We start from the raw sequence: 18,341 nt of genomic DNA on the forward strand, positions 1-18,341 counted from the left end.
TGCACACATGCAGCGACATGCACACAAACGCACATTACACGTTAAACTCTAGAACATACACATATAGTGACATACAAACTCACACAACTTTGTACTGTATTTATTTTACATATAAGTATGTTTTACAGCAGTATACATTGAATAAATATATAAGAAATCAGCCAAAGCTTGCTGTCTTGTTTGTGTAATTGCAGGGGGGGGGGGTTTCCTCCTACAATGTTCGTTTAAAACACGTTAAACATTTAATATATGTGGTGACATTTTTTCTTTATTTTTGAATATATCATTCACAGATGTCTAAAAGACATCATAAATAGCCATAATTTATCTATCTACAGCCATAGTTTAAAAAATAAATAAAAAAATTAAATAACATCTTGAATTGAATGTTGCATTTTCTTCATTGTTTACTTTTTTTTCTGTCAATGGGATCCATATCTATAAGTTGCATATTAATGGTTTAACCCCTTGACTGCTGCTGGTATGCTGAGCAATGCATCCCTTTCTGGCAGCCAGTAGGTTAAAGATTTTATATAATATGTCTGAGAAACTTAAATTGATTTTGTGGTTTTGCGTAATTTCCTCTTGAATGTAAGTTAAATGATGTGTCCTGACACCTATGCAGAGAAAGATCATATATGAATGTTTGAAAGTCTTAGCATGCCATAACTTCGCTGGCAGCTGCTGTATGATTCATTGTGTTTCCTTTTTGTCAGATGGCTGTAAAGATTACCAAAGCAGTGTCTTGCCACAAATATGTAAGCGCCAAAGAAGAACAGGAGGCTTTACAAGAAAGTCAAAAAAAGCGGAAAAAACTTGCTTGGGGGTAAGACTCATATCAATGGGCGGACAAGTATGGTACTAGTTAAATATAATAATTGTACTTATATACGAGTGTCTAGACTATGTTGTATAAGCACATTTCACTTACTGTAGCAAAGGGTTAATATGCTCTGTTTTTTTTTATATTAGCAAATGTAGGCACAGTCTACACCAGAATTGTTATTGTTTTTAAAAGATTTGCATTGCCAACAGTTATATTAATATACTTTTTACCACTGTGATTACCTTGTATTTAAGCCTCTTCTGACAGCCCCCTGATCACATGACTTTTTTTTATTTATTATATATTGAGTTGTATTTTAGCCAATTAGTGCTTTGTTGTGCTGACTCTTAAATAACTTAACAGGCGTGAGCACAATGTTATCTATATGGCACACATGAACTAACAGTCTCCTGAAAATTTAATAAAAAAGCATGTGATAAGAGGCTGTCTATAGTGGCTTAGAAACAGGCAGAAATTTAGAGTATTACATTTCTTTCCTAAGATATGGTGAGTCCACGGCTTGAGTAATTACTGTTGAAAATATCTCTCCTGGCCAGCAGGAGGAGGCATAGAGCACCACAGTTAAACTGTTAAGCATCATTGCCTTACCCACAACCCCCAGTCATTCTCTTAGCCTTCGGTGCATGGAGGAGGTGAAGTTTAGGTGTCTGAAGAAAAATTTTGATTTCATCTACAAGCAAGTTTTGGGGTATAGCCGTATTTCACGTCATTCCTTGCAGTCGGGTAGTGGTGGCTTTAAAGCAGTTAGGAACTTGCGTTTTCCTAAAAATTGCTGCCCTAGTTTAGAACTCCAGAGTTGGCTACTCTGTTCTTTCTTTATCAAAGGTCTCTGTGAGGAACTGTGTCCGCTCATACCTTGTAACTGTATACATGCCGGACAGCGGAGCAAGTGCTTTTGCTTCCAGCTGGGGAGACCATGCACTTAACAAATTAAAAGATACTGCTTTTTTATTAGGACATAGATAATCCTGTTGTATGGGTTACACTGGGGCATGAAGCAGGCACTGTAGCGTGTGTGAGATTAACATTTAAACTTTTAAAAAGAAAGGGTAAAATGTTTTTATTAGGCTTTATTTTCTTCTTAAATGGAAGGAGTCCACAGCTGCATTAATTACTTTTGGGAAATAAGAACCTAGCCACCAGGAGGAGGCAAAGACACCCCAGCTAAAGGCTTAAATACTCCTCCCACTCCCCTCATCCCCCAGTCATTCTTTGCCTTTTGTCTCAGGAGGTTGGCAGAGACATGTCAGAATTTTTAACTTTTTAATTTTTGTTTTTGTCTCTTATGGAGGGTAGTACTCGTCGACGTGGGACAGGAGTTTTAAGTAGTCCTGTCAGTCTCTCGGTGAGGGCTTGGATGAATGTTAGAGTCCGGAGATGCAGAAAGTATCTTTCTGCGAAACCGTCCCGACTCATGTTAACAGCTCCTCAAGCAATCAGCGTTGTCGAACCTGCTTTCTTCTCTCAAGTCCATGGTGGAGGTGATGCCACTATTCGTCACACTTGAAAGGCTGTGTTCTGGTAAGATCGTTTCATTTTACTTTATTCAATGTACTGTATTATGAATGTTTTCCGTGTGGCTATCACCTCACGGGTTTATCTTATAACATAAGGGTCTCAGTGAGTCTCTGTTAGTATCTTGAAATTGAGGGTTAACACCTCCTGAGGGGGGTTGTTGGATAGGGGGGTTTATAATCATGTTTATGTGATTCAACCTGCTTATGTGTAAGATTTATGGGCTTGTGGTTTGGAACTTTTGGGCTTTTGGTAGTGACGCTACTTTTTGGACTGTACGGTTCACCCCGTGTCCGGGCGTGGTTACGCTCTGTTCTCATTTCCGCATTCCTGTTGTTATCTTGGAAAGTTTTGTTTCTGGTTGCTATTTCATCTGCTTGTAGAGTGTCGGAGCTCTTAGCATTACAGTATGAGTCACCTTACCTTATTTTTCATTCGGATAAGGTAGTGTTACGTACAAAGTTAGGGATTCTCCCTAAAGTAGTTTCTGATCGGAACATTAATCTGGAGATTGTGATTCCTTCATTGTGTCCTAATCCTCCTTCTCAGAAGGAACGGCTTCTGCACAATTTAGACGTGGTACATGCTCTAAAATTCTACTTACAGGCGACTAAGGATTTTCGTCAGTCTTTTGCTTTGTTTGTGGTTTTCCCGGGAAAACATAAGGGACAGAAAGCTATGGCTACTTCTCTTTCTTTTTGGCTGAAGAGTATCATACGTTTTGCCTATGAAACTGCTGGGCAACATCCTCCATAGAGAATTACGGCTCATTCCAAGAGGGCTGTGTCTTCCTCATGGGCATTCAAAAATGAAGCTTCTGGGAACAGATTTGCAAAGCTGCAACTTGGTCCTCTCTTCACACTTTTTCAAAATTTGATACTTTTGCCTCGACTGAGGCCGCTTTTGGGAGAAAGGTTCTTTAAGCAGTGGTCCCTTCCGTTTAGGTTCCCTGTCTTGTCCCTCCCTTATCATCTGTGTACTCTAGCTTGGGTACTGATTCCCAGTAATAATTAGATGATCCGTGGACTCATCGTGTCATTTAAAAAGAAAAGAAAATGTTATGCTTAACTGATAAATTTCTTTCTTTTTTGACATGAGTCCACCGCCCGCTCTGTTCTATAGACAGGTTGTTGGTATGTTAGAAACTTCAGACACCTCTGCACCTTTTTGCTTCCTTTCTCTCCTTTACTTCGGTCGAATGACTGGGGTGGGAGGGAAGGGAGGTGATATTTAACAGCTTGGCTGTGGTGCTCTTTGCCGCGTCCTGCTGGGCAGGAGTGACATTCCCTATAGTAATTAGATAATCCGTGGACTCATTGTGTCAAAAAAGAAAGAAATTTATCAGGTAAGCATAAATGTTCTTTTGCAGCAACCATTGGTATATCCACAATCTGGAGTGAGCCAGCTGGTGGGCTCTGATCTATCCAGCCTGCCTGACTTGCACTACCGCATGGAGTGCCGCTTTTGTGATTATAATTCTGTAGAGTGATGTATTAATACAATTTCCAACAATTGTTGAGATCTTCTGCACCATTAGAGCGCCTTTTTTCTGTTTTTTTTTTATATTTGCAGTTTTTCCACTTTGTTCCAAGAAGAGCTGATCCTGGTGTATCTCTCCTTAACCATCGAAGGAAGCCACTAGAGGGTGCCTTTGTCCTGAGGGACCATCTTTGATTGAATTTATATGGACATTTATTCTTTGTCCTACTGATACCGCAAGCTATGGAGGATTCTGATATGCTTGAGGGTACTCCCTCTATTCCTAATAGTAATACCTGTCTATATTGTGAGGAGGCCTTGTTATGCCTGCCCTCTCAACTATGTTCAATATGCATCAACAAGGTTATTATGTCTAAGAAGGTTAACCACTTTAGTACTACTGAGCCGTCCACCTCTGAGGTGCATACCCATCAGTCATCTCCCTCATCACATGCAGCTTCCCGTAGCACGCCTGATCCTCCGTCTGGAGGGAGCCTTTTACCATCAGACTTTACCGTGCAGTTTAAGACGGCTGTGTCTGAGGCTCTTAGGGCTTTACCTCGTCCTTCCAAGCGCAAGAGAAAAGTTAAACATAGCTCTCCGGTCCAGGGGTCATCCAGTGATTTATTATTTCTGTTTTTCAAGTATCCAAGGATGGGTCGCACTCTGAGACTTTAGAGGGTGAATTTTCTGGATTGGAGTCTGCTACCTCTAGGCCTCCGGCTGCGGAGGTGCCAACCTTTAGATTTAAAATTGAACACTTATGTTTTCTTCTAAAGGAGGTTCTGTCGACTTTAGAGGTTCCAGAGGCCAAGTTGCCTGATGAAACTTTGATCCCTAGATTAGACAGAGTGTATGAGGACAGGGTAGCACCGCTAACTTTTCCTGTACCTGTAAAAATGGTGAACATTATTAAGAACGAGTGGGATAGAATTGGATCTTCTTTTTCCCCTTCGTCTGGCTTTAAAAAATGATTCCCGGACTCTCAGCTGGAGTTGTGGGGTTCCGTCCCTAAGGTGGATGACGCTATCGCCATGCTAGCCAAGCGTACTACTATCCCACTTGAGGATAGCTTGACATTCAGAGAGCCGATGGATAAGAAGATGGAAACTTTTTTAGAAAAATGTTTCAGCATACGGGATACTTATTTCAACCGGCAGTAGCTGTTGCCTCGGTTGCTGGAGCTGCGGCCTACTGGTGTGATTCCTTAGTGGATTTGATCAAGGTGGAGGGTCCCCTCTGTGTTTATCCAAGAAAGAATTAAATCCTTGATAATTGTTAATTCTTTTATCTGTGATGCAAACATGCAGATTATTTGCCTGAATGCTAAGATTTCTGGTTTCTCAGTACAGACCAGTCGGGCGCTCTGGCTGAAGTCCTAGCCTGTGGACATGACTTCTAAGTCTAGACTACTTTCCCTTCCCTTTAAGGGAATTCTTTTATTTGGTCCAGGCCTGGGCATTATCTCCACAGTTACAGGGGCAAGGGTGCCTTCCTACTGCAAGATAAAAAGAACAAATCTAAGGGACAAGGATCCTCCTCTAAGCCCAAGCAAACCAAGAGTACTTGGAAGCCGGCTCAATCCTGGAATAAATCCAAGCAGAACAAGAAGCCTGCCGAGACGAAGTCGGCATGACGGGGCAGCCCCCAATCTGGCGCTGGATTGTGTAGGGGGCAGACTGTCTCTGTTTTCAGACACTTTGTTCAGGGACGTACAGGATCCATGGGTCCTGGAGGTCATAGCTTAGGGCTACAAGATAGGTTTCAAATCTCATCCACCCAAGGGCAGATTTCTCCTCTCATGCCTGTCTTCCAGACCAGAAAAGAAAGAACCCTTTCTAGGGTGCGTGTGGGATCTGTCCTCCTTAGGGGTCATTGTCCAGGTTCCTATCGCAGAAAGAGGTTTGGGATATTATTCAAACCTGTTCGTGGTCCCAAACAAGGAGGGAACTTTCTGCCCGATTCTGGACCTAAAGTGCTCAAACAAGTTTCTAAATGTCCCCTCGTTCAAGATAGAGATAATAAGGTCCATCCTTCCTCTAGTTCAGGAGGGACAGTTCAAGACCATTATATATTTCTGAAGGATGCCTACCTTCACGTTCCAATCCACAGGGACCACTTCTAGTTCCTAAGGTTTTCGTTCCTGGATCAGCACTTCCAGTTCATTGCACTTCCGTTTGGTCTAGCTACTGCTCCAAGAATCTTTACAAAGGTTCTTGGGGGTCTCCTGGCCGTCGCCAGAACCCGAGGTATAGCAGTAGCTCCCGAATTGGATGCCGTTCTGGTTCAAGCACCATCTTTTCATCTAGCAGAGGACCATTCGGTATCTTTTCTCTCTCTTCTTTGATCTCATGGATGGAAGATAAACTTAGAAAAGAGTTCTCTTATTCCAAGCACCAGGGTAGAATTCTTGAGTACTATAATAGACTCGATATCCATGAGGATATTTCTAACAGACCAGAGAACTTTGCAAGCTAGCTTTGGCATGTCTTGCCCTCCGGACCTCCTTAAGGTCATCTGTGGTTCAGTGTATGGAGGTAAATGGTCTCATGGTGTTCAGCATGGATAATAATTCCCTTTGCCAGGTTCCGTCTCAGACCATTACAGCTGTGCATCATTCGGCGATCATTTGGATCTGTCTCAACAGATTTCCCTGGACAGCCAGTCGAGAGAATCGCTCTTTAGGTGGCTCTGTCCAGATCACCCGAGGGACATCCATTCTAACACCATCCTGGGAGATTGTGACTACGGATGTGAGTCTATCAGGATGGGGAGCTGTTTAGGGTGCAATCTACAATGCTCTGAAGGCTTGGCCTCTTCTGGGTTTGTCCCGGTTTATCGGATTCCAATCGGACAATATAACCTCGGTGGCTTACATCAACCATCAGGGGGGAACGAGAAGCTCCCTAGCAATGAGGGAAGTATCTCAGATTCTGGAGTGGGCGGAGGCCCACAACTGTTCGCTACCAGCAATCCACATTTTGGGTGTTGACAACTGGGAAGCTGACTTTCTCAGCAGACAATCCTTTCATCTGGGGGAATGGTCTCTTCATCCCGAAGTGTTTGCGGAGGTATGCAACATGTGGGGGACGCCGGAGAAAGATCTTATGGTGTCTCGTCTCAATACCAAGCTACCCAGATATGGGTCAAGGTCCAGAGATCCTCAGGCGGAGCTAATAGATAGATTAATTGTGTCTTTGAGGTTCAATCTAATCTACCTTTTTCCACCGTTACCACTCCTTCCTCGGGAAGTGGCCCGCATCAAGCAGGAGCAGGCGTCTGTAATACTGATTGCTCTAGTGAGGATGTCATATTCTCCTCCATGGAGGTTACCTTATCGCAGGGATCTGCTGGAACAAGGTCCTTTTGTTCATTAAAATCTAGATTTTCTGAGGCTGACTGCGTGGTGATTGAACGCTTAGTCCTTGCCAAGAGAGGGTTTTCTGAGAGAGTTATTGATACTCTCATTCAAGCTTGTAAGCCGGTTTCTCGTCGCATCTATCATAAGGTGTGGAGAACCTACTTATTCTGGTGTGAAGAGTGTGGATTTCCCTGGCATAAAGTTAAGTTTGCCAGGATTCTATTGTTTCTCCAGGATGGACTGGAGAAGGGTCTTTCGGCCAGTTCCCTGAGGGTACAGATTTCGGCCTTGTCTGTTTTACTGCACAAGAGGCTCTCGGAGCTTACAGATGTTCAGTCTTTTGTTAAGGCTCTGATTAGGATCAGACCTGTGTTCAGATCTTCGGCTCCTCCTTGGAGTCTGGATCTGGTTCTTAAGGTTTTGCAACAGACTCCGTTTGAGCCTATGCATGAAATTGACATTAAGTAGTTGTCTTGAAAAGTTCTTTCTCCTACATTGGTGTGTCCGGTCCACGGCTTCATCCTTACTTGTGGGATATTCTCTTCCCCTACAGGAAATGGCAAAGAGAGCACACAGCAAGAGCTGTCCATATAGTCCCCCATCTGGCTCCGCCCCCCAGTCATTCTCTTTGCCTGCTCTGAACAAGTAGCATCTCCACGGGGATGGTAAATAGTATGTGCTGTTAGTTGTAGTTTATTTCTTCTATCATGAGTTTGTTATTTTAAAATAGTGCCGGTTTGTATTATTTACTCTACAACAGAAAGTGATGAAGAGTTCTGTTAAGAGGAGTATGATTTTAGCAACAGTAACTAAAATCCATTGCTGTTCCCACGCAGGACTGTTGAAACCAGAGAACTTCAGTTGGGGGGAACAGTTTGCAGACTTTTCTGCTCCAGGTATGACTAGTCTCTTTTCTAACAAGACATAGTAATGCTAGAAGACTGTCATTTTCCCTTATGGGATCGGTAAGCCATTTTCTTAGACTCATAACAGAATGAAGGCTTATAAATGGGCTCTATACTGGTTGACACTATTGTGGGCTAAATCGATTGATTTATATATTATTTATATGACTTTTGGAGTGTTTTGTGACTTTGAAACACCTTTGGGAACGTTTTTATTACACCTGGCAGTTGTTTAGACACCTAATCTAGTCAGGAAGGCCCCTTCACTCTGGTATGCAGAGGGAGGAGGCCTCATTTTCGCGCCTCAGTTGCGCAGTTACTTTTGGAAGCAGTGCATGCAGCTTCATGTGAGAGGGTCCTGTGGCCATAAAAACGATTTCAAGAAGGCTTATTTCTGTGTTGCAATACCCCCCAAGGAAGGTAAAAGCTGCAGCAAAGGCTGTTGCAGGGACTGTAGTGGGTTTATACTGGCAAATTAAATAATTAGCTCATTTAAGGTGTTAGAGACTTGAAATTTGGTGTGCAATACTTTCAAAGCATTAAGACACTAGGGTGCAAATTTTGTAAAGATCGGATATTTCCTTCATAGTTTTTCAAACATTCAGAAATAAAGTGTGCTCATTTTATTATTTAAAGAGACAGTAACGGTTTTATTGCATTAATAGCCTGCCAAAGTCTGTCTAACATGTCTATACCTTCAGATAGCATATGTTCTGTGTGTATGGAGGCCAAGGTGGTTTCCCCTTTAAATGTATGTTCAAATTGTGCCATGGCGTCCAAACAAAGTAAGGACAGTACTGTCACATTTAATAAGGTTGCCCAAGATGATTCTTCAAATGAAGGTAGTGGGGATAGTTCATCATCCTCTCCTTCTGTGTCAACACCAGTTTTGCCCGCGCAGGCGAGACCTAGTAAATCTAGCGCGCCAATGCTTGTTACTATGCAGCAATTAACTGCAGTAATGGATAATTCTATACCAAATCTTTTATCCAAACTGCCAGCATTTCCCAGAAAGCGTGATTGCTCAGTTTTAAATACAGAGGATGAGCAAGTGGGCGCTGACGATAATTTATCTGTTATACCCTCACACCAGTCTGAATTGGCAGTGAGGGAGGGTCTGTCTGAGGGAGAAATTTCTGATTCAGGAAAAGTTTCTCAGCAGGCAGAACCTGATATCGTGGCATTTAAATTTAAGTTAGAACATCTCCGCGCCCTGCTTAAGGAGGTGCTAACTACTCTTGATGATTGTGACTCTTTGGTGATTCCAGAGAAATTGTGCAAAATGGACAAATTCCTAGAGGTCCCTGTGCACGCTGATGCCTTTCCGATACCCAAGAGGGTGGCGGACATAGTGACCAAGGAGTGGGAGAAGCCAGGTATATCTTTTGTCCCACCTCCTATATTTAAGAAAATGTTCCCCATTGTCGACCCCAGAAGGGACGCATGGCAAACAGTCCCTAAGGTTGAGTGGGCAGTTTCTACGTTAGCCAAGCGCACAACTATTCCCATTGAGGACAGTTGTGCTTTCAAAGATCCTATGGATAAAAAATTGGAAGGATTGCTTAAAAAGATATTTGTTCAGCAAGGTTTCCTTCTCCAACCAATTTCGTGCATTATTCCTGTCACCACGGCGGCGTCTTTTTGGTTCGAGGAACTCGAAAATTCGCTCCATAAGGAGACTCCATATGAGGAAGTCATGGACAGAATTCACAAACTAAAGTTGGCTAATTCTTTTATTTTAGATGCCGCTTTTCAATTGGCTAAATTAGCTGCGAAAAATTCAGGTCTTGCTATAGTGGCGCGCAGAGTGCTTTGGCTAAAATCTTGGTCGGCGGATGTGTCGTCCAAGACAAAACTGCTTAATATTCCTTTCAAGGGTAAGACCCTTTTTGGGCCAGAATTGAAGGAGATTATTTCAGACATCACTGGGGGAAAGGGCCATGCCCTCCCACAGGATAGGCCTTTCAAGGCTAAGAACAAATCTAATTTTCGTTCCTTTCGCAATTTCAGGAACGGACCGTCCCCTAACTCTGCAGCCTCTAGACAAGAGGGTAACGCTTCCCAGCCGAAACCAGCATGGAAACCAATGCAAGGCTGGAACAAGGGTAAACAGGCCAAGAAGCCTGCTGCTGCTACCAAGACAGCATGAAGGGGTAGCCCCCGATCCGGGACCGGATCTAGTAGGGGGCAGACTTTCTCTCTTTGCTCAGGCTTGGGCAAGAGATGTTCCGGATCCCTGGGCACTAGAAATAGTCTCTCAGGGGTATCTTCTAGAGTTCAAGGAACTTCCTCCAAGGGGAAGGTTCCACATGTCTCGCATATCTTCAGACCAGATAAAGAGACAGGCATTCTTACATTGCTTAGGAGATCTATTAAAGATGGGAGTGATACACCCAGTTCCAACAGCGGAACAAGGTCTGGGGTTTTACTCAAACCTGTTTGTAGTTCCCAAAAAAGAGGGAACTTTCATGCCAATTCTGGATTTAAAAATTCTAAACAAATTTCTCAGAGTTCCATCATTCAACCATTCGAACGATTTTACCAACAATCCAGGAGGGTCAATACATGACTACCGTGGACTTAAAGGATGCGTACCTATATTCCTATCCACAAAGATCATCATCAGTTCCTAAGGTTCGCCTTTCTGGACAAACATTACCAGTTCGTGGCTCTTCCGTTCGGTTTAGCCACTGCTCCCAGAATTTTCACAAAGGTGCTAGGGTCCCTACTAGCGGTTCTAAGACCGAGGGGCATTGCGGTGGCACCTTACTTAGACGACATCCTAATCCAAGCGTCGTCCCTTTCCAGATCAAGGGCTCAGACAGACATTGTATTAGCTTTTCTCAGGTCTCACGGGTGGAAGGTGAACATAGAAAAAAGTTCCCTGTCCCCGTCCACAAGGGTTCCTTTTCTAGGAACAATAATAGATTCTGTAGAAATGAAGATTTTTCTGACAGAGGTCAGAAAGTTAAAGCTTCTAAACGCTTGTCAAGTTCTTCAATCTATTCCTCAGCCTTCCATAGCTCAGTGCATGGAGGTAATAGGTTTAATGGTTGCAGCAATGGACGTGGTTCCTTTTGCTCGAATTCATCTAAGACCATTACAACTGTGCATGCTCAAACAGTGGAATGGGGATTATGCAGACTTGTCTCCTCAGATTCAAGTAGACCAGTTAACCAGAGACTCACTCCGTTGGTGGTTGACTCAAGATCACCTGTCTCAGGGAATGAGTTTCCGCAGACCAGAGTGGGTCATTGTCACGACCGACGCCAGTCTTTTAGGCTGGGGCGCGGTCTGGGACTCCCTGAAAGCTCAGGGTCTATGGTCTCGGGAAGAGTCTCTTCTCCCGATAAACATTCTGGAACTGAGAGCAATATTCAATGCGCTCCTGGCTTGGCCTCAACTAGCGAAGGCCAGATTCATAAGATTTCAGTCGGACAACATGACGACTGTAGCGTACATCAATCATCAGGGGGGAACAAGGAGTTCCTTGGCGATGAGAGAGGTATCCAAGATCATCAAATGAGCGGAGGATCACTCCTGCCATATATCTGCTATTCACATCCCAGGAGTAGACAACTGGGAGGCGGATTATTTGAGTCGTCAGACTTTCCATCCGGGGGAGTGGGAACTCCACCCGGAGGTCTTTGCCCAGTTAACTCAACTATGGGGCATTCCAGACATGGATCTGATGGCGTCTCGTCAGAACTCCAAGGTTCCTCGCTACGGGTCCAGATCCAGGGATCCCAAGGCAACACTAGTGGATGCATTGGTGGCGCCTTGGTCGTTCAACCTAGCTTATATGTTTCCACTGTTTCCTCTCCTTCCCAGGCTTGTAGCCAGGATCAAACAGCAGAAGGCCTTGGTGATTCTGATAGCTCCTGCGTGGCCACGCCGGACTTGGTATGCAAACCTGCTGAATATGTCATCGGCTCCACCATGGAAGCTACCTTTGAGACAGGATCTTCTAGTACAAGGTCCATTCGAACATCCAAATCTAGTCTCTCTGCAACTGACTGCTTGGAAATTGAACGCTTGATTTTATCTAAGGGTGGGTTTTCAGATTCAGTTATAGATACTCTGGTCCAAGCCAGAAAACCTGTGACTAGGAAAATTTACCATAAGATATGGAAAAAATATATCTGTTGGTGCAAATCCAAGGGATTCTCTTGGAGTAAAATTAAAATTCCTAGGATACTCTCCTTTCTCCAAGAGGGTTTGGATAAAGGGTTGTCAGCGAGTTCTCTAAAAGGACAGATATCTGCTCTGTCTGTTTTGTTGCACAAACGTCTGGCAGCAGTGCCAGATGTACAGGCATTTGTACAGGCCTTAGTCACAATCAAGCCTGTCTACAGACCCATGACTCCTCCATGGAGTCTAAACTTAGTTCTTTCAGTTCTTCAAGGGGTTCCGTTTGAACCTTTACATTCCATAGATATTAAGTTACTATCTTGGAAAGTTCTGTTTTTGGTTGCTATTTTTTCTGCTAGAAGAGTTTCTGAATTGTCTGCTTTGTAGTGTACTTCACCCTATCTGGTATTCCATACAGATAAGGTTGTTTTGCGTACCAAACCTGGTTTTCTTCCAAAAGTGGTTTCCAACAGGAATATTAACCAGGAAATAGTTGTTCCTTCTCTGTGTCCGAATCCAGTTTCGAAGAAGGAACGTTTGTTACACAATTTAGATGTGGTCCGTGCTTTAAAATTCTATTTAGAAGCAACAAAGGATTTCAGACAGACTTCATCCTTGTTTGTCGTTTATTCTGGTAAGAGGAGAGGGCAGAAAGCTACTGCTACTTCTCTTTCTTTTTGGCTGAAAAGCATCATCCGATTGGCTTGTGAGACTGCCGGACGGCAGCCTCCTGAACGAATTACAGCTCACTCTACTAGAGCTGTGGCTTCCACATGGGCCTTCAAGAACGAGGCTTCTGTTGATCAGATCTGTAAGGCAGCGACTTGGTCTTCTCTGCATACTTTTGCCAAATTTTACAAATTCTATACTTATGCTTCTTCGGAGGCTGTTTTTGGGAGAAAGGTTTTGCATGCCGTAGTGCCTTCTGTTTAGGTAACCTGACTTGTTCCCTCCCTTCATCCGTGTCCTAAAGCTTTGGTATTGGTTCCCACAAGTAAGGATGAAGCCGTGGACCGGACACACCAATGTAGGAGAAAACAGAATTTATGCTTACCTGATAAATTTCTTTCTCCTACGGTGTGTCCGGTCCACGGCCCGCCCTGGCTTTTTAGTCAGGTTTAAAAAAAAAAATTATTCCATACACTACAGTCACCACAGCACCCTATAGTTTCTCCTTTTTCTCCTAACCGTCGGTCAAATGACTGGGGGGCGGAGCCAGAGGGGGGACTATATGGACAGCTCTTGCTGTGTGCTCTCTTTGCCATTTCCTGTAGGGGAAGAGAATATCCCACAAGTAAGGATGAAGCCGTGGACCGGACACATCGTAAGAGAAAGAAATTTATCAGGTAAGCATAAATTCTGTTTTTTCTACTGGCTATTGCTTCTGCGCGCAGAGTTTCAGACATTGCCACTTTGCAATGTGAGCTCCTTATCTGGTGGTCCACTCTGATAAGGCTGTCCTACGTACTAATTTAGGGTTTCTCCCTAAGATCGTGTCAGACCGCAACATCAATCAAGATTGTGGTTCCTTCCTTGTGTCCTAATCCTCCTCCTTCGAAAAACGTTTGCTTCATAATTTGGATGTGGTTTGTGCCTTGAAGTTTTATCTTCAGGCTACTAATGATTTTAGACATTCTTCTTCCTTATTTGTTACCTATTCTGGGAAGCATAAGGGTCAGAGGGTCTCTTCTACTTCCTTATACTTTTGGTTAAGGAGTGTTATCCGCTTAGCTTATGAGTCAGCGGGACATAAACCTCCTCAGAAAATTACAGCTCATTCTACTAGAGCAGTGGCTTCCTCTTGGGCTTTTAAGAATGAGGCCTCTATGGATCAGATTTGTAAGGTGGCTACCTGGTCCTCCTTACATATTTTTCTAAATTCCCATAGAGCCGTGGACTCACCATATTTTAGGAAAGAAAAACAAAATTTATGCTTACCTGATAAATGTATTTATTTCCAGATATGGTGAGTCCACGGCCACACTCTTTATTTTAAGACTGTTCTTCTTTTGACTATAACCTCAGGCACCTCTACACCTTCTGTTACTGCTTTTTCTCCATTTCCCTTCGGTCAAATGACTGGGGGTTGTGGGTAAGGGAGTGATACTTAACAGTTTAACTGTGGTGCTCTTTGCTGCCTCCTTCTGGCAGGAGTGATATTCCCAACAGTAATTACTCAAGCCGTGGACTCACCATATCCGGAAATAAATACATTTAATCAAGTAAGCATACATTTTGTTTTTTATAAAGTATATGAATATAACAATGTTGGTTGTGCAAAGCTGGGGAATGGGTAAAGGCGTTATCCGTCTTTTTAAACAATAACAATTTTAGTATTTACTGTCCCTTTTTTAGCAGTATAATCACTTAGTTTTGTGTACTCCCCTGCTGGCATGTAACTAGTTAATTCTGCTAAACTGGACACCGACTTTATGCGGCTTTTTAAAGGTATTGTAGCTCATCTTTGTTAAATTGCGACACTGTCTATAAATCAGAATATTAGGACGCGTTTACATTAATCTGTTGTGTTTTGTAATTTTCAGATTTGAAGCCAAGCAAAGATGGGAAACCAAAAGTAACATGGGCTTCATGTAATAACCGGCTGATGCTTGTAACAACCTGCCAGTTACAAACAACATCCACCAGCGACTGAAGCACCTACCTGTTCCTGTTAAAGTCTATTATAGCAGGGCATCGCCTCTTATACCTGCATCTGTGAATGCAAAACATATAGAAGACAGCAATAACTTTAGATGAGGATACGTCTGAGATTGATGTATCGGAGAGCAGAAGAAATTGTCTTGTAACCTGTAGAGCCAAGACTTTTTTTATTGCAGTGGCCCCACAAACGGCTTGTTCTGTCATCATTCAGTGGCGGGTGTACTACTGGTCAGCATGTACACTGAAGAGAGCATATCTGTACACTGTATTGTAAAATATCTACATACTAAATAAATGGTTTAAAAAGCATTTCTATTGGTCATTTTATTAAGATGCCTCTTGAGTGTTGCATCTTTCCTTCTTTGTTGCACCTGTTTAGCGACAGATATGGATAAGTTTCTATATACTGAAAGAGAAGCATTCTTCCAGAAACAAACAGCAGCAGCAATTCAGTAGCTTGCTCTATGGCACAGTTACTACCTGGGAGTAACTTCTTTATATACGTTTTTACACTGGTAAAACAACCACTGTGTAGATTGTTGCATTGTCAAGGATCCTGCAGGGTATATTCCAGCCTCTTTGGGGGGAAAAAACGATCTCTATTGATACAAAAGATGGCAAAATAATAAAGTACATTACAAAAGCTTTTTTGTAGCTACTCAGAATGTCAATTGGCAGAACTTGGTGTGGTTTCTTGTGGCCTTCATCCTTTGTCTTGGATGCCTTCATATATTATTTACTTAAAGGGATGTTGTAATGCCAATGCCAAAATGGCATGCTCTAATTTGTTATAGCATGTGAGTATACAATTGAATTCTGTGATTCAACCCAACAAAGATGATAAACACATATATAAAGTTTCAATTGGGAGCCACAGAATTGCTGATCCTGACCAGGGCACAGCCAGTGAGTGAATCAGTAGCAGCAGTCACATGACCCTGGTTCTGTTCAACTCAGGTGCTGCAGTGCTTGTGGCTGCTGAACCAAATGTTTAGCCCCTGATGAATAAGGGGAATAAACACAGAATTCTAATGACTTGTGCAAAATAATATAGCATTAAGTGATAATTTCTTGCACCACAATGTCTACAGTGCAGTGTTCTGATTACTTGGCACAACACACCTGATGCGGCACGCCCTGTAAAGAGGGCAAATATTTGCTCTCTAAAGGTGATTTTTGCTGTTCAGATTAGCATTACTCTAATTATAAATGAAAATTCCATTATTCTGGGATCAGATTTTCTGCAATATCAAATGCATATGTAAATGAGCTGAGCTATTGTCCCGTCTGTGTAAATCATATGCAGCGTTAATAACATTTCTCTCTGCCTTAAGCTGTGGAAAGTAACGCTACATTAACTGTTGAGAAGAGATGTTTTCCACTCTTCCTGCACCTCTCCGGGTGATTTTTGCATATGCTTTAAGGGTCAACACATTATAGATTTATTGTTTTATTTAATCCAGTCTACATACTTATAATAGTACATACATGCCATGATAATGTGCAAATTAACTGTGAATTACAAGTGTAATGGGAGCTGGACTGTAGCTAGGTGACAAGGTTTTACAGTGATTGCATTCAAGAAATATTGGATTGGTTTCTGCAAATTAGACAAAATCTACTTATGCTATTGTAAATAAATAAAAAACTGATATAGCAAAACAGCTCACAATGTAAAGGTCCGTTTGCAGAAGTATATGTACACTTTAAAATATATTTATTTTATTATTAGCTATCAATAAGTCCCCACAGTAATAATGAATCTGGTGTGTTGTGTGCAATCCAGATGCTGAACCAGATTTATAAAATCTAAGACCTAGTAGGAGGTATTAATGAGATATCATCCTCTGCTGTTTTAAAGGGACAGTAAATTCAAAATTAAACAACTTACCATTTTACTTTTATCCCGAAATTGTCTTGATTCTCTTGGTATTGTTTGTTGAAAGTTAAACATTTTGAAGGCCGATACGCTAATTTCTAAAGCCCTTGAAGGCCACCTCCTTATGTCAGTGCATTTTGACAGTTTTTCACAGTTACACACTGCATGTGTGTCATATAGGTACCATTGTGCTCACTCCTGTGGAGTTATTTATGAGTCAGCACTGATTGACTGAGATAAGGGGCAGTCTGCAGAGGCTTAGATACAAGGTAATCACAGAGGTAAAAAGTATATTCGTGTAACCATGTTGGTTATGCAAAACAAGGGAATGGGTAATAAAGGGATTATCTTTTTAAACAATAAACATTTTCAAGTAGACTGTCCCTTTAAGTGATGGCCTGGTAGGATTCATATAGGAGCAATCACCATCCAATAATTGCTTCTTTTTACCTACATATAATATTAGGAAACCTTGTCAGTGTTATAGGTGGCAGTGCTGCATCAATTCACACGTCTTTTAGCGATGTACATTACGCTACCTATTCCACAGGGCAAAGTGCCAGCATGAGTGACAACATCTGTGTAATCTAATCCACTTAAATCTTTAGCAGATACAGTGCTCTACTGATGGCTATGTAATATCATAAGCAAGATTAGTTAAAGACATATAGGGACTTCTTTAGTTAAAGGGACACTCAGGTTAAATGACATTTTCATGATTTAGATACAGCATGTAATTTTAAACAACTCTCCAATACACTTCCATTAAAAAAAATGTGCACAGGCTTTTATATTTACACATTTTTAGTCACCAAATCCTACTGAGCATGTGCAAGAACTCAGACTATATGTATATGCATTTGTGATTGGCTGATTGCTATCACATGGTACAAGGGGAGTGGAAATATACATAACTTTAAAATGTGTTAGAAAAGAATTTACTACTCATTTGAAGTTCAGACTAAGTGCTATTGCATTGTCTTGTTATCTTGCATTTTTTGATTATGCAAATCTAATGTGTTGACTGGTCCTTTAAAGGGATATGAAACCCAAAACTTTCCTTTTTTTAATTCAGACAGAGCAAACCATTTAAAAAAAGTTTCCAATTTACTTCTATTAACACATTTGCTTTGTTCCCATGGCATTCTTTGTTGACCATTATATGACAGGAAATAGTGCTGCTATCTAGTGCTCTTGCAAATGGATGATAATCTTACAAAACTGCTGCCATATAGTGCTCCAGAAATGTGCATGCTCCTGAGCTTATGTCCCTGCTTTTTTTTAGCAAAAGACACCAAGAAAACAAAGAAAATTTGATAATAGAAGTAAATTGGAAAGTTGTTTAACCCCTTAACGACCGACGATGTATGGGGTACATCTAAAACAAACAGTTAACGACCGCCGTCAGTCTTGGAAAGCGGTGGAAACGATCCTGATTGCTTCCAGACGCTATCCGGTTATTGCAGTGATGCCTCGATATTGAGGCATCCTGCAATAACTCTTCTTAGCCATCTGATGCAGAGAGAGCCACTCTGTGGCCCTCTCTACACCGGACATTGATGG

The 18,341-nt window shown here is 42.1% G+C and overlaps 1 protein-coding gene across 1 annotated transcript in view; it reads left to right on the forward strand.

The window, feature by feature from the left end:
* Positions 1–15,208, forward strand: part of FAM204A (family with sequence similarity 204 member A) — a 64,867-nt gene extending 49,659 nt beyond the window's left edge. The window contains exons 6-7 of the mRNA XM_053692675.1: positions 717–826; positions 14,782–15,208. Of these exons, the coding sequence (XP_053548650.1) occupies positions 717–826; positions 14,782–14,833 (162 nt within the window). The 3' untranslated portion in view covers positions 14,834–15,208. The remainder of the gene's footprint in view (positions 1–716; positions 827–14,781) is intronic.
* Positions 15,209–18,341: the final 3,133 nt, after the last annotated feature.

Source organism: Bombina bombina, chromosome 9 (genome assembly GCF_027579735.1).
Source record: "Bombina bombina isolate aBomBom1 chromosome 9, aBomBom1.pri, whole genome shotgun sequence".
Classification (NCBI taxonomy): domain Eukaryota; kingdom Metazoa; phylum Chordata; class Amphibia; order Anura; family Bombinatoridae; genus Bombina; species Bombina bombina.